The 16565-nt window shown below is 44.5% G+C and overlaps 1 protein-coding gene across 6 annotated transcripts in view; it reads right to left on the reverse strand.

Moving 5' to 3' along the window:
• LOC135233964 (forkhead box protein P4-like) overlaps positions 1–16565 on the reverse strand; it is a 65380-nt gene that overhangs the window by 37740 nt on the left and 11075 nt on the right. For all 6 annotated transcript variants that reach the window (XM_064297981.1, XM_064297983.1, XM_064297979.1 and 3 more), the window contains one exon: positions 3870–4047. In XM_064297981.1, coding sequence (XP_064154051.1) covers positions 3870–4037 — 168 coding nt within the window. In that variant the 5' untranslated portion in view covers positions 4038–4047. The remainder of the gene's footprint in view (positions 1–3869; positions 4048–16565) is intronic.

A 16565-nucleotide genomic window follows, 5' to 3' on the forward strand; every position in this document is an offset into this window, starting at 1 on the left:
AGCAGGGAAAGGTTGGCCAGTGCTATTGCGGTCTCTCTCGATCTGTACACACTCAAAACTAACTTTGAAATGTTCGACCCGAGGGGCAACCACTCCATTCACAGAACTGAAGAGAACTGTTCAAGAGAACTGAAAAAAACTCAGCTACATATATATTACCTCTGTGTGTGTGTGTGTGTGTGTGTGTGTGTGTGTGTGTGTGTGTGTGTGTGTGCGTTGTGTGGTGTGTGCATATGTGTGTGTGCGCGTGTGTGTGTGTGTGTGCGTGTGCATATGTGTGTGTGCGTGTGTGTGTGTGTGTGTGTGTGCATGCGTGCATGTGTGTGTGCGTGTGTTGTGCTGTGTGTGGTGTGTTGCTGTGTCTGTGCGTCTGTTGTGTGTGCTGCTGCCTCCGTGTGTGTGGGTGTGAGCAAAAGTGATTCACTGTGGGGCAGGTGCTGTGTCTTGCGGTTACATACTGTGTTCTGTCCTTCGTGCTTCGTGCCTCCTATGTGCATTTCACTCTTGCCCCTGACTGTGCCTGTCTGTGCTGTTCTTTGTTTGCTCTCTCCCTCTCTTTGCTCGGGTGTCACACTCTGTGGCCCATGCTCTCCCGATCTGTATCTCCCCTTCTCTTGTCCTACTCTGTCCATATCTCTCCATTTCTCTCTCTCATTCAGCTTCTCAACGCTTTTTCTCAGCTATTTTTGAATCTACGCACACTTCATCTACACATCAATGTCTCACACTTCTTTCACTGATCTCCCATCTCACTCTTCTTTCTGTTTGTGTATACACTTCTACCTATCGCAAAACCATCATAATTTAAATTGTAATACATCTTCCTGCCCCATGAAGGACACACATGGCTTCAATACTCCCAACACAAGGTCAATGCCACTCATGCCTTACCTGGAGTCAAGCCTGTGTTTCTTCTGTGAATATTAAGTATGAATTCTGTAAAGTAAGCCACCCTCTGTGTACGTGCAGAATCTGCACAGAAAACCTTCTCAAAAGCACATAAATTCATAGACGGTTATATAAACTGTGTAGCAAAAAGACGGCAAGTAGACTGCAGAGTAACAGGGCACCTATCTACATTTACATTTGACATTTAACAGACACTCTCCCAAAGTGACTTGCGGTAATTACGCTGATCTCATACGTACAGGAAAAACAACCATCTCGGATGGTTCAGTGAAACTGCCTGAATAACTGTTCATAAATTAGCGAGCCATATTTCCCAAAAATGCACAGCAGTTTCCTCTCTTAAGGCAAATGTACAGACAATGCAATCATCGGGTTTGGAGGGAAACTTTAAAAGTATAGATGTTGAGATGTGCTTAAACTCAGAAAAGATTCATTAGGCCCACTTCCTGCTTGGAAACTAAAATCTGACACAGAGAAACAAAGAACATAAATGGGGAAAATACTGTGGGACAATTTCCGACACTCACTGGCAAAGAGGCGCAGTTTCTCCTGTGGGCGGAGCCTAATTTATGATCTTAATGTTCTGGCAAGGTGTTTCCCACAGCTCTTTGACTGTGGGCAGTACTCTGTATCCCAGAGGTACAGCAGCACATTAAAAAAAGCAAAAGAAAGCGGGATAAGGAAGCGGGGCATGCTGCACTTTGGGAGGGGGTGAGGATGTGGGGGGGGGGGGGCGGCTGCAATCATTTGGAGGAGCAGGACTTTTGTTTTCTGTCAGCAGGTAGGTCTGATGCAGAGGGAAAGCTCTCCCCTAGAAGGACTTCCAGCAGATTTTAATTATTCGCTGAAGCAAGATAATTCCCAGTTTGGGTCAGCATGCAGAGCCAAGAAGGACAACAAGGACCTCTGTGTCCCAGCACCAGGGAACCCAGCCTTAGATAATTTAACTGAAGTAGGCCGCCCGTGTGACAGCACACAGGTGCAACAACATAACAACAGACAGGAGGGGCAGCACCAGGGGCAGAGGAGATGGGGTATTCTTTTACTGGGGGGGGGGGGGGGCGGGTTAGATCAGATTCCATTCCAAAAATGAGAAAATGGCTTGCAGTTATACATATTTGCTAATGTTAGTAAAAACAAAGCAACAGTGAAAATAGAACAAAGATCACCCCAGAATCTCTTTTCCAGCTAAACAGCAATACAGTGGGCCTTGTGCAGTACTGTATGTAGCTGTGCATCAGGGAAAGAATACATTATTTTTTAAAACGAACAGTTGCTGAAATGCTCTTCAGCTTTCTGGTTGATTCTACAGTTTATATTCAAATTTATATGCAATTTTTCTTAAACACTATTTGAAACACACCTTTTAAGAAAGGAATTCAGTGGTATGGCCTCAACTAGGGATAGAGGGAGTTAGATCGCATTCGCCATCTGAAAAGCAAACCTTCCTGGGCTGGTATGCACCGTGTGGTCTGCAAAAAACACGAATCTGAAAAGCGTGTCGTAAAATCACAAATCTTTAAAAATCAGGCCCCGCCTTACCGACATCATTGGCTGACAGCGTAGGAACAGAGTAACCATAACAGGCCTCACAGGCCACGTTAAGGTCAGCCAGCTCCCCCTGCAGGCATGGAGGACTGTGCGCACTTCGGCTACAGTGCTCCTTGCAGGCCACAGATGGGACTGCAATGACTCGAAAGGCACAGCTGCTGATCCCTAGATTGGGGAGCAAAAATCTGAAGACGAAAAACAGGCCGAGCCCAGAACAAAGACATCTCCACAAAATGAGTTCAGTGTCTGTTCACTTTCCCAGTGTCACACAAAACCAGAGGGTGTGGGGACAACTGGGAGAGCCACTGCCCTTCCCCCCTTCCCAAAAGAGAAAAGTGGAGCTCTGCTCCAAATCCCAGAAAAGTGACATCAGAGTGCAAACCAAGAGAGAGGGAGAGGGACAGAGAGAGAGAGAGAGAGAGGGAGAAGAGAAAAAACAGCACTGTCAGCCAACAGAATCCAGGAAAAGAGGAAATTCCATCTGAAACAGGATGGAAGAAAAGTGACTGCAGAGCACCAGCCCAACGCGACCACACCGCACTGGGGTGCTTTCACTGTGTCAACCGAACAAGACCACACACCAAGGGGGGTGTGCTTTTCACAAACCTGACCGAACACACCCGCGTACGGACGGTCCTTTCACTGCCCCAACAGAACTCACCCGCGTATACACTTCACTGTGCTGGCATTTAGCTCTTATCCAGAGCAACTTGAACTTGGGACTGACGTGCTGGAATTCTCTAGTGGAGGAAACTACAGCAGAAAGAGAGACAGCATCTGCCAGCAGTGCAGACTCGATTGACAACGTGTCAACTACCCTACTGAACATTAAAATAAGTAATAAAGACAAGAACAAAACTATCACAATGAGCTTTAAACTACAACACACAAACAAGAGCAAAGAAACACAGGCTCTGATAACAGAAAAATGAGCTGGATAGCCTCAGAAGATGGCCAACGTCTATGCGGTTCAGACCACCATATGAAGCTAATTCCACCACTGAGGGCCCATAACACACAGCAGAGTCTTACTTGAATATAATTATTATCAGGCAACCTACTTCACTCCTCCAGTCACATGATCACACGATGTGTAAAAAGTGTGGAATGTGCGCTGCTATCCAGTCTTCTGATACTAGTGGCCCTGGTCTGTTTGAGTTTATCTGGTAAGTGAATGACCAGGTTTGAAGAAAATTTCCATCTGCCCAAATAATGTCGACGTGCTTCTGAGAAATTCTCCGTAATCCAACTGATAGTGAGGCTGAATGAGCGAATATTTCACAAGCATCACGAGTTGCAAAACATTATTGTGCAGATTCACAGCCCTGTCTCCAAACTGAGGGCCAGGGGTCAAAGGGAGTAGTCAGAGCCACGTCTGGGACAGGGGCTGAAGGAACACAATCGCTCACCTGCTGCTGCTGTAGCTGGAGCAGCTCCAGGGGGCCGGTCTCTCCATTGGCGTCGCTCTTGGACCCACCCTCGCCCACTCCACCGTCCGATTGGCTGCCCGGGCCGCCGACTCCGTTCTGATTGGAGGAGGCGGTTCGGACGGCCTCGTTCGCCGATTCCACCATCATCACGTATCACCTGGGAAAAGGAGGCGGGTAGAAGGGAAGTGTTAGCACGCGCAGAACAGAGCAGCTGGGTTTCGCCTGCCTGCCTGCCACAGGACCCGGAGGCGTTCTGCAGCTCTGTAAGGGTATTGGAATCGCTGATCTATAAAACATGTCAGTTTCCGCTGGCCCACGCTGCCAGGCGCCGTCACGCAGGAAACGTTCCTTCCACGTTGCATCAGCGTTTGGGCCCCAACCGCCTCGGGTGCGCTGTAAACACCAAACCACGCAATCCTCCATCTTGGAATACGCCTTGTGGCCAGAGCCCATTTTGGTGACCTCACTAAATACACCAGCACTGACGGGCCATGAACGCTAGTAAAAAAACTTGGAAACCAGACTGGGCTTCCAGAGTTAGGACTGGAGCTCCAATAATGAACCTGCAGAATTCATTATCCTCAGCCATAACATAATATCCATTTATACTGCCGAGCATCTGATACAAATCAGTTTAGGTACAAGCCCTTCTCTTAAGAAACTATACCTCACTGACTCCCTGCTTTATTTCATTTCAATTACATTTACATAGTGCTTTAACCTTGTTGTTTTTGTGGGATTTTTCTTTCTTTTCCCCCACCACTCTGGGAAGGTAGTACGCACATATTGATTTTTATGATCCCACACATGTAAACTCAATTGTCACACTATTATGGCAAAGTTGCCGGGAAATTTTTTTTTTTTTATGTGCCTGATTCATAAACATGTCAAAAGGTTTGCACAAAATTAGCTATAACTCACCAACTGCCTGTCCAATCTTCATGAAACCTCTGCTTAATCTATCTTGCCTGTGTTCCGTAATGTCTATTTTTGCAACATGTGCTCAGAACCCTATAATTACTGCTTGCAGCTATATTTTATGATTATTTATTTATTATCATTATTATTTTGATGCAATAAATGAAATAATTTCATTTAATTCCATATCGTGGAGCGATGGGCATTCTCAAAGGGCTGAAGAGCAGTGGATGTGGGAACCGAACCCTGGACTTCCACGCAAACAAGGCAATGAATTTTCGCTTGGAAAAACAGTGTACTGGGGTCAAATAAAAAATTTGTGGGCAAGACACAAAAACCATTTAAAATATGCAAATTCTCAGCTCCCAATAACAAAAACAGAATAATAAAACAACTACATTTCTTCAGGGGTTCTTCAGTTAGGAGAGAAAAAAGAAAAGAAAAAAAACATTAAATCTTGTTTCAACAACCTTGGGTTGGGCAAGAGAAGGCATTCCACCACCAGTTGCCTTCTGGGTAATAAGGAAAACATTCTGTTGAACAAACAAAGCTGATGGCAGCTGAAATGCTGAGCGGGGCTGTTTCACTGATGGAATGTGACCAGACGCATACTCAGAGACAGGCCGTGATTCTTTTATTTCACCAACGGTGTGTCCATTATTTGCACTGGGTGGAAGGGCAAATGTTTGGTGCGCCGGGACGCTAACCACGGAAACAGCTGAGGGGCCCCTGGAGCCACGCGGCCGCCATTTCGGCTTCTGAACCGCAGCAGAAATGTCTGCACGTCCGCCGTTTGTTTGATCAGCTTCTTCATCTCCCCTCTGTTTCAGACGGCGGGTGTTAAATGAGATTTGAATAACTTTATGTTTGTTTTAACACCGCCAATCCTGGGGGGGGGTGGTGGGAGGGGGAAGGCTATGCTGCAGTTGATTCAATGTTGCACTCAAAAAGGTTGACGACATTCCATTCCCCAAACGAAACTTTAAACGTTTTTTGCCCCTTAGTTTTCACTGTAGACCAGAATTTTCAACAATACAGCACAATTTTTTGGTTAAATATCACCTGTATTGACATACAGTGTTGAGTGTATTCTTTAGAAAGCCCACTGACACAAATTATGACCACTCTTAGGGAAGTGTGCTAAAAGACATTTTTCCCTTAAACCTTTATTTAATGTAGGTTATCAAACAAACTCAGAGAACACACAACTTAGTGTCTAAACAAATAACACTTGTCAAAGTTTTAACAAAAATCAATGCCAGGGCCTATTTTACAACAGATTAGGGCTGTCTTCAGCAATCAGAAAATCAAAAGGTGTAGAATACTCTGTAGACCGCACCTGATAATTATGTCTGCTTACCCAATATAGCGGACTGCATGCCTTAGCTTGTGCACAATTTAAAAAAAAAAAAGATTTGCTTGACTACAAGAATTTTGGTTGGACAAGAGCGTTTCAACTAAACCACTATAGCCCTCTATGTCAGATACAGTACACACACACGCACACATATATATATATATAACTTACTGTCTAAAGTAAACAGTGTCTAATTAACAGGACAAACAGTGTGTTGTGACAAGAGACAAATGCTCAGGGCTATCCCAATTTCAATGGGACCTCTGGTAACTAATACACGCACATGCACATGCACATGCACATGCGCATGCACGTGCAAACATGCACACACACACGTATGCAGACACACACACATACTTTCCCCATTCAGTCCATCTCCTATCCTCACTGCACAGTGTAAATAGCGAAGGCAGAGGGGGCCTCCTGACTTTTGCCCCTTTACAAAGAGCTGAGAGACAGACTTCTGAGAGCAAACCAAACAAACAAATATCACATCAGGTCCCCAGCGAAAATAATGGCATTAGGTGCACGAATTCCTGATGATACAGAGTCATATCCAGTAAGAGGAGAGCGCCACAGCCAAGACATGAGGTCATGAACGCTGTCGGCCAATAAATGGAGACGGGAACTTTAATTATGCTGTGAAAACAGAAGCGGTCTGAGAAAGCCCTGTAATTGGTTCTGGCGGGTTGCCCGTTCCTTATTCTATCACTCGAACTCCCTCCAACTGACCTTTGACCTCAAGTAATAAAGGTGCGTGCATTCCACAGGGGCGTGGGGGTGGTTGGGGGGTGATATTCGGATCCAAGCATTGAGGCATTCAGCGTTTAGAGATTATAGCAAAAGCATGAAAAAAATGCAAAAATATGACCAAGCACACCTTAAGATTGAGGAAGTGGGCCAGTGCAGGATTTTGGGTAGGGTCAGGACACCCTTGACCCACACAAGCTCCACCTGGATCACATCCACATTACAGAGATAGCCTATGACAACTGATTAATAATGAGAACTTTCATAAAGTTTTTTTGGAAAAAATAAAGATTAGTTTTGTGGCATTACTGGGAAATCTATGACCATTACCATTTCTGGGCCAGGTGGTGTCTGTGTGGGTGTTTTTCTTGTTTGTTTGTTTTTTTTCTTTCTAAAAACCTTGTGACATTTTTTGAATCTGTAATCTAATGCCTGTGGTTTGGTTACCCAACTTCCTTCATTCTTATTTTATTTGCTATGGTAAATATGGAGCCTAGTCCAGCCAGACTAAGTTGGGTTCTTTCTGAGGCTGTCAGAGAACAGTCAGCCACATTGACCCTGTCGGCATTTACATGTGGTCAAGCCAAATGCAGGCTAGGGCGATGACATCATGCTAAAGTGAAATGATGACATCATGTTCAAGGGACAGACTCTGGGCAGTCAGTTACAAAGCTAGAATGACCCAATGCAAAGGCTCTGGCCTTTTCAGAGGCTTCCAAAAATACAAGAAACGCGAACAATAACCGCACTCTGCGAGGCACCAAAACGTGAACAGGGGAAAACGCACGAGAAATGCACTCTGAAATGAATTCCTGTTTGCTGTCATTTCTCGCTGTGGGGCACCAATAGCAAACAACATCAGCTTTACACAGCATCATTCAGTGCAAGAACAAAGCCAGCAAACAGCCCTCTGCAGGGTTCCAGGGGTGGCTGTTTGCATTTCCTCGCTCGCACAAAATCTCCCATGGTCTTCCTGTCGAGCCTGTTCACCGTTGAATGTCAGCGGCAAAGCACCAGTTCTGATAAGATCAGTACAGAATGCACATATTTCTTGCAAAGAACACAGCGCTAGCTTACTATGACAGTGTCATGTCAATCATGTCCCGAGACTCTGACAGAGGCAACGCCTCCGCAATTCACGCAACACCACCACAAATGGCAATACTATCAAGGGCTGGAAAGGAAGAACTGCACATCAGCCACAGGGGGAAAAAAAATTTATGTGTGCACATGTTTATGTATGTACATTCACATACGCCCGCACCCACGCACATGCACACACACAACACACATTCCTGAGGTATTAGATATCATCAGTACTTTTCCATCCATTTGCTCAAATGACTAAAAATGAACTTTGACTAAACAGGCTAATATCACTAAACAATAGCTCGACATATTGTTTTCACCGTAGCAGTCATGCAATCATAATGCAACATTATGCAATAACGAGCAAAGATAAGATTACCCTCTGTGTTTGCTCAGTCATGGACATTAACAGCCAACCTGGGCGTTATTTTCAGCCTAACACTTCCTGTAGAGCGGCACCCTCAGACATTTAAAGCCCCCTATCTGAAGCCCACACCCGCTCCTCCACACCCCTGCCCCCCCCCCCCATCCTCCCCCCAGCCCTCCCCACGGCACTGCCATTGCACCCTTGAGCCAAGCTACTGACCTGTTTCAGTAAACATCCAGCTGTATAAATGGAAATGCGTGCATACTCTGGGTGAGAAAGTCTGTTAACCGCCTAAAAGGTAAACATTTGCTCCATGTTTGGCAGTTTCAGTTTTTTTGGAGCACCTGCCTCAGAGCGGAAAGCCCCAAACCGACTGCACCCCAGACTCAGCCGGACCCGATTGGACCCACAGGTGAGCTAAATTACCTGTAACCCAGCTCAGCGGGTGCTGCTCATCCCCTGCGCATTTGACAGACAGTCAGCGAGAGCGTGACTGCTCGCACAGCTGGGGATCTGCTCGGCCTAACTGACAGGTATTTCCACGGTAACTGAGATTTTCTGCATTTCTTTTTTTTTTTTTCAGCAACAGGTGGTGAGGCCTTGTGCACGGCTGAACTGCTGAATATCCAGACGAGACAGCTGCAACACTATCTTCTGTAAACACAGAAAGCTGAAGGACAACAAAACCCACATTGTGCATGTGCACAATGCATGTGATCCGTGCTCCCGATCAGCGCTGCAGACAAACCGCTCGGAGCCAACTGAAGAAAAGAACATTATGAGACCAATGAAATATGGAATATGAATAAAGCCAAAACCACTGAACTTCAGCTCAGTTTTATTTCTCTGCAGAAGGTCCATTTGAGACAAACACAGAATGCACATGAATCATCTTTAATACCCATCTAAAGCATTTCTTTATTGAGTTGCCAATTTTTCTTAAATAAAAACCCTATGGAACACTTTGATTATTCAGGACTTCACCACTGCAAGTGACAAGCAATGCCTCAGTAATGCTGAATTTACGAGGACCTTTAATAAAAAAACGAGAAAAACATCTTGATAAAAGGCATATACAGGGGCTGATGGGTGTTATGGTGCTGTTCGAGTGCGCGGACGGAGGGGTATCGAATCTGCGCTGTGCCAATGCCACAGCAGCTAACAACCCCAGTTTGGATCTAGCATTGCCCTGGGATGGTTTGATTTCATTCAGCTGCAAGGACTGCATCTCTTTGCACACCAGTGACCACTAATGGTCGGTCGGGGGACCATAAGTTTGTCTGTTGACTCGCGCACACAACGTCTTCCACAGACTCATGTCTGTTCGAACACAAATCACAAACTGTGTGATAAGAAGCAGTGGCTGAGATCGCATGCTTCAGAGGAGACCACATTGCCATCTGCACTCTCCCAAATCAAAAATGGAGGCTGTGATGAGCTTTGCAGTCTGCCCATGATAAGGAACACCAAATTGGTGAGAAAAATGAGAAAAAAACATTAAAAAACAGGCAAAACTGGCAAGCCAGAATGAATGCGCAGCACACGTGTCAGTACTGTCCCCTCAGTGCCAAATTCAAGTTTTTCAGCCTGCAGAAATATAAAATCAACAGTGCCAAGATTAGACACTTTGTCAGGCTGAAGCAATGTGTTAAACTCAGAAGCACGTCGCAAACAATGATCTCTCTGTGAGACTTCCCAGCACCAATGGGGAAACATTTAATACTAAATAACCCCCCCCACTCCACCTTACTCCTGTTAAGTCAGTTTTGCAGAAGGGAGCTTTGAAATGAGTGTGCTTTCATGCTTTCAGAACAAATAAATGCACACAAGGACAAGTCAGGTCCAGATCGGGGGAGGGGGGAAAAAGGCAGTCCAGAGCCGTGGATGCACGAATTTACAGAGAAAGTGCGCGTTAAATCAGCTGTACATGTGCACGTGTCTCCACTCGATGACCGGGGTCCACTGGAAGGTGGACAGAGAAACAGCCAGGGATAAAAACACCACCAAAGTTCATTGGATTTCTGGATTCACAGCGTATCAAATCACTCCTTCTCCAAATTTCTCACATGGTTTTAATATGTATTGTATTTATATACACCAATTATTACCTTGACGTCGGCCTGTTTAGAAGGCGATGCATCATATAAGAAGGAAGTACACAAGACGTCGCCTGGGAATGTGGTTTATGGGGTAAGATGAATAATCACATTTTTCACGTTGTGAAATGTCTCAGGGGAATGATAAGACTCTCGTGTGGCCCACAAGAGCTCACACTTAGTCTGTACCATCGCTTTCACAGAGAAACCAGAGAGGAGTTCCACCAATCAGAGAGCGTGTTGGTAAGAAGAAACAACACAATCCCAATGGTGATTGGTGTAAAAAATTTTGCTACACCAGAGGAGGCCCATCACTGCTTCAAGGGACGATAGCCAGAAGGAACCCACCAATTACCATTGCAATGCTCTATTTATTACCAATATACTCCAGGACTGGTGGAGAACTCCTCTTTGGTTTCTATGCAAAAAAGTGTCAATTTGCTGTTTCCTGTTAAATTATCCCTGGAACACGAGCAGAGCTGCATTAGCCTCCTCCCCGCTGGAAGAGTGCGGTTTCATCACACCCATAAATGGGTGGGGCTAAAATTAACTGTCAATCATTGCCTTGTCTGAAAGAAGATTTTTCTCTGTACCAGGAGATCATGAGGAGTATACTAGCCTAGCCTTTAAATGTCTGCAAGATGCATGTCTGAAATTACAATGCCAAGAAAGACAGAGGGAGAGAGGGAAGAATTAAATGCATCCTGATCTGTATATTGTCTACCAAATAAAATGCATCATCATCATCATTTTCATTTTGTTTTTTATTGTTCTTTAGTAGTTTAAAGAAGTTGAGCCTGTAGCTCCAAGGATGGGTCCTTTAAGGGTTAAACAACCCAAGGTTTCAGGTTTTGGTTGGCAGGTGTGTGGCCACTGAGTCACTTCACCAGAAAGCCCTCAGTACAATATACAGTCAAAAACATATGACTCTATGGTAAGCAGATGAATAACACAATGCAATATAATAGTAAACAGAAACAAGCATAATCTGTTAAGCCAGGAATTAAAGGAGAAAGAAACTCATAAAAAGAGCAATGAGAGCCTACCAGCTGCTCCTACTGAGAAGCCCCACAGAACCGACCCATTCGAGGGCTCACTTCTCAGTGAAGATTAGTCATTTCATAGTGTGTGTGGATCCGCCATAGCCACACCCAAAAATAATAATAATAATAATAATCATAATCATAATCATAATTCTAATACCAGTCAGTACAAATTCTGTGAAGCATAGACAGCCCTGTGGAAATTTCTCAACTAACTGGCTGAGGCTATGTCGGGGGGGGGGGGGGGGGGGGGGCGTGCGTTAATCACAGCTGCTTAGTGAATTTACAGCCTGAAGCATGATGGGTGAAGCAGTTTGTCCTGAAACAGGCAGGTATAAAAAGGTGCTGCTCCATTCAGGGAAGTCAGAGACGGGACAGGCCTGTACAGTATATTAAAAGTGGGTTTTTTTCTTTTTTGCTTCCCGGTGCAGAGAATCAGGCTTAACAAACCCCAAAATGTGTGGAGCTACCATGAGTCATCAGACATTCACTTTTATGAACAAAGAGATTCTTTTTTCCATTTTACTGGGGAGGCCAAACTGATCTGTCCATATGAGTCAGTGATCGCAAGCACGTCAAGCAAAAAGCTCTGCTCAAAACAGCCTTCACATTCACTTCTGCTAATATCCAACATTGAGGACCATCTTCTGACATTCACAAAAAAAGTGAACTTTTCCTCTTTTAGATGAAATTAAGTGTTGCTGAAAGCAAAAAAATCCACAACCAAGAATATTCACTGATCAGAAAACCGACCCAGTTCATGCTTTACACCAATGTATTCTACCAAGGTTCATGCTCTCGAAAAACTGCAACAATGGACCACTTTGAAAGAAAAAAATAAACACTTCCATTTAATTAGAAGTCAAGGTTACGTACAAATACCCCATACACGTCACATAAAGATGAAAGTAATAAGCAGAATTATACATTCTTATTCTCACATTTCTGAATTCTTACTGGGGTCCTTTAATGTGGTTGCACTGTTCAGTACATTTCCCCAAAAGCACAAAATCGAAGATGCAGTTTCACGGAACTCCAAATGACTCAGCACTCAGACGGGTAAAGCTGTACAACTGAATCCAAATAAAAGGCTGAATGAGACAAGCCAGTCGGATCTGTTTCGCTTACAATATCCTGTCTGTGATTCAGTCTTCCTCTAAGCCCACAGGAAGACTGAATCACAATCAGAAAATAAGCCCTCAAAGAAGCCTTAAGTAATTCCATAAAAGACCTGGGCTACTCTTATGACATCTGTTTATCTGTCTGTCTATGTGTTTATATATTCATCTATTTATCTATCTTTCGACCATTGTACGACCCACAATGACACAGACTTTGGATCATCAACAGTTCCTTTCTTCATACTTTTCTCTTTCCATCACTTTGGTTCTGATTAATATTCATCTCATCAGTACAAAAGACTTTGTTCCGGAACCCTACAGTTTTTAACGTACTGTTCAGCAAACTCTAACCTGGCCATTCTGTTCCTGGGGCTTACCAGTGAGCCCTCTCAGGTTATGCTGGTGTAGTCTTTTCTTTATTAGAGAGTCATTTCGGATTAGCCTACTTAATTTAATATTCGACATGCGTGCTCATGACTCAATCAACGAATCGACAAATTATTCACATCCCGACTCCAAAAGCAATCAAAAACCTAAAATCAAGACTAGATACTGAAAACTACCTCTTTGGATAAAAGCATCTGCCAAATAAATGTAATGTAATGTAAATGTAACTACCAGTGAAGCCATTTGTCCCTATCATTATGGTGCCCAGAAAGGAGGGGGGGAATATGCATAAAAAGTGCTCTAATTTTCTACAGTGTGAAACCAAAGTGTATAAAAATACCCACTGATAAAAGCAGAGAATCTGAATATACTATATAACTATAAATGAATTTAAATTAAAAATATAAAATTGGGGAGTACAGAGCCAAATCCAGAAAACGTATATCTGAGGCATGTAATGACTCATTATAAATGCTTTTTGAGATTGTAACATAATTCTCCTTCTGCTTCATCACTTCAGCAAAGTCTTCACAAAGTAAATAAAAAAATGAAAACAAAATAAAAATAAGATATCGACAAGTAAAGTCGAACTTTAGAAGACTGTGAATCAGTAGGAATCAAACTTGAATCGAATCTGGATTTAACAGTTGAACAGATTTAATCTGTTCTTGTGATATTCAGGTACATCTCATGACGAGCTTCTGACTTCCAACTCCAGTGTAGCTTGGGTCACCAGTCTCCTCTGATGACTAAAGAAAAGTGCACAATTTTTCCATCTTTTCATCTTTCTCAAGGGAAAAAAGTGGGCTTTACATTTCAGCTTTCCCAGAAAGTTTTCAGGACCAGGAACCTGCAAACCACCCCCTCGCTTTACATTTCCGGGACGCTTTGAATCTCACACTCAAGGCCTCTACATGACACAACTCAGCTTGTGTTCCTCTACTCTACTCCAGCTCTATATATGCCCAGCTTTAAGACCGAGGGTTTTACACATTCGGTAAATACCACAGTGCGAAGACGGATGGCCAACACTCTCACACCGCACCTTTCAGAATGGCGCATCACGCGCGTGGTCCATAGCGCGCTGTTGCCCGGTTACAGGCCGCGAGGCCCAGCGCTGTCAGAGCGAGCTCCTCAGCTGGAAGCACTCCGCAGGAAACCGCACGACCCTCCCAACGTTTAAAAAGTTACGACGGAAAATTAACAGGAGGAGCGATGAGCACGGTCAGGAAAGAGAACAAGGTGTATCATTTATCCAGATCTTCTGCTCACCATTTGTGAAGTTTGGCACCACAGCAGCGAATATGGCCGGAAAGCAAAGGAACACCTCAGAGGTCCGTACATTTACTCTGCTGCAGACATTCACAGACTGTTTCCCTTTCTCTCTCTCTCTGTGGTTTACAGTGGCAATGTGTGCAGCTGGAAACATCTGGAGGCATTTTATCTGTGTTTACATTTATACAGAAAGGCTGAAATAGCCCAAGTGCCAGAAGAGCACTGCACACACACACACACACACACACACACACTACGCACACACACACACACACTGACTACACTCAGACCCCCACACACACACACACACACAGTGCACTACACTCAGACCCCCACACACACACACATACATGCATGCACATACACAATAAGAGACAGATGGACAGACAAACACACACACACATACATGCACACGCACACAGAAAGAGACAGAGACAAATATACAGAACATACAGACTCTCTCACACACACACACACACACACACACACACACAGACACACAGACAGACTCTCTCTCACACACACAAAGACACACATACACACACAGACTCACACAAGCACAGACAGACACACACAGACAGAATCTCTCTCACACACACAAAGACACACATACACACACAGACTCACACAAGCACAGACAGACACACACAGGCAAACAGAAAGGCAGACACACTCCCAAACACTTGACCAACAGTAACATTGCACTTTTCATCTACAACTGGTGACCATGTGGAATAGAAATCAGTGCCAATATTTGTCTCGAGAAGGCTGAGTGCTTGAAATCTGCTTTAAATATCGCCGTATTACCTTTCAATACGGGGGGTTAAAAGTGATGTGCTACAAAAAAATCATGTGATACCAAGTGCTTTTCAACAAATAGTGCTGACTGCATTACATAAGCAATGTCAAATCTGCTTATTTTACCATAAAACTGTGCTGGGATTTACATAAAGGCCTCCCATTAGACAATAAAAAGGGGCTTAGATGTTATTTTCCAGGCACGCCACTGCTAACTTGAGCTTTCATGTGCTGTGCTGGAGTTTTATTTGGACACCGATGATTGATAGCAAACACTTTCCAGCTGGAGTGATGATTGGCCGCTGGCTGCAAAGGAAGAGTTATTATTGGCTCGTTGCAGAGGCACACGAATGCCGATAAACGAGCGCACTCCGCAACAAAAATATTTGCCTCGTTTCGTTAGAATACATTTCACGCCAAAGTTCCAATCACCGCAAAGCCAGGAGAGCGTGGAGGGAACGCGTTTCGGTTGTGACCGGCACTCTCATTTTGGGGGGATTAGTAGACAAGTGGAGATGTCGGTTTGAAGGTTCCAGAAAAACAAGAGGCGAATGTTCTTCACCTGGTTTCTGTCACGATTATTCCAAAATTTCCCCCTCAGCACAAACGGCACAAATGACAAAGGTAAACTAGCGAGGGCAGCGAGGGCCGGTCATTTTTTCCAGTATGCCGAGCGCAGAGACACAACAGCGGACTCGGGTTTTGTTCAGGCTAATCGAATGGGACGCAAAAATGGCGCCGAACGCTGACATCATTCTGAGCGTTTCCACCGCCAGGCAGAGAAGGGCCCCGTCTGGAACCTGACGCACACAAAGGCGCATGTTGTGTACCAGGCAATTACAGTGATTGAGCGCAATTTACCCATGTAAACCGATATGGCACCGTAAATAGGGGAGCGTTCGGGGGGGGGGGGGGTGCGCACTTCAAACGCGGGGACGAAAGCGGGGCGTGCGCGATCGCATTCCGAGAAGCCAATCAACTCTGAACTTTGCACCAGCAATCTTTTCTGACACTAGTGCACGCATGTCGGACATATGCATGCTGTTTTCTGCTTCTGTTTCCCAATGATAATGCATCCATTATTCCCATGAATTGCCCACAGAGCCACTTCTCCACAGTCTCAACATTCACACGTTTCGTCAGTCCGTCCCACCGCCCACGTTCACAACCTCAGGGTAATCTCTGGCCTTGCTCTCTGACATGTCAAAATGATTACTAATACTGCCCTTTTCATGCAAGATACAGATCCTACCCCCCACCCAAAATTTTCAATGCAGAAACTTTCATGCGTGCTTCTGATGAATTAGTTCAGTACTCAATATGCTGCCACTGAAAGTCCTGACCAACTGACAGTAAGTTCATAACTCACCAGGTTCAGTCCTTTTTCAGGCCCTAAATTGTGAATGTCGTTGAAAGATAAAAACTAGTCAAACAGACTACTTTATCAGGGAGATCTAAGAGAACAACTGAAAGA

The sequence above is a fragment of the Anguilla rostrata genome, chromosome 11 (genome assembly GCF_018555375.3).
Source record: "Anguilla rostrata isolate EN2019 chromosome 11, ASM1855537v3, whole genome shotgun sequence".
In the NCBI taxonomy this organism is placed as follows: Eukaryota; Metazoa; Chordata; class Actinopteri; order Anguilliformes; family Anguillidae; genus Anguilla; species Anguilla rostrata.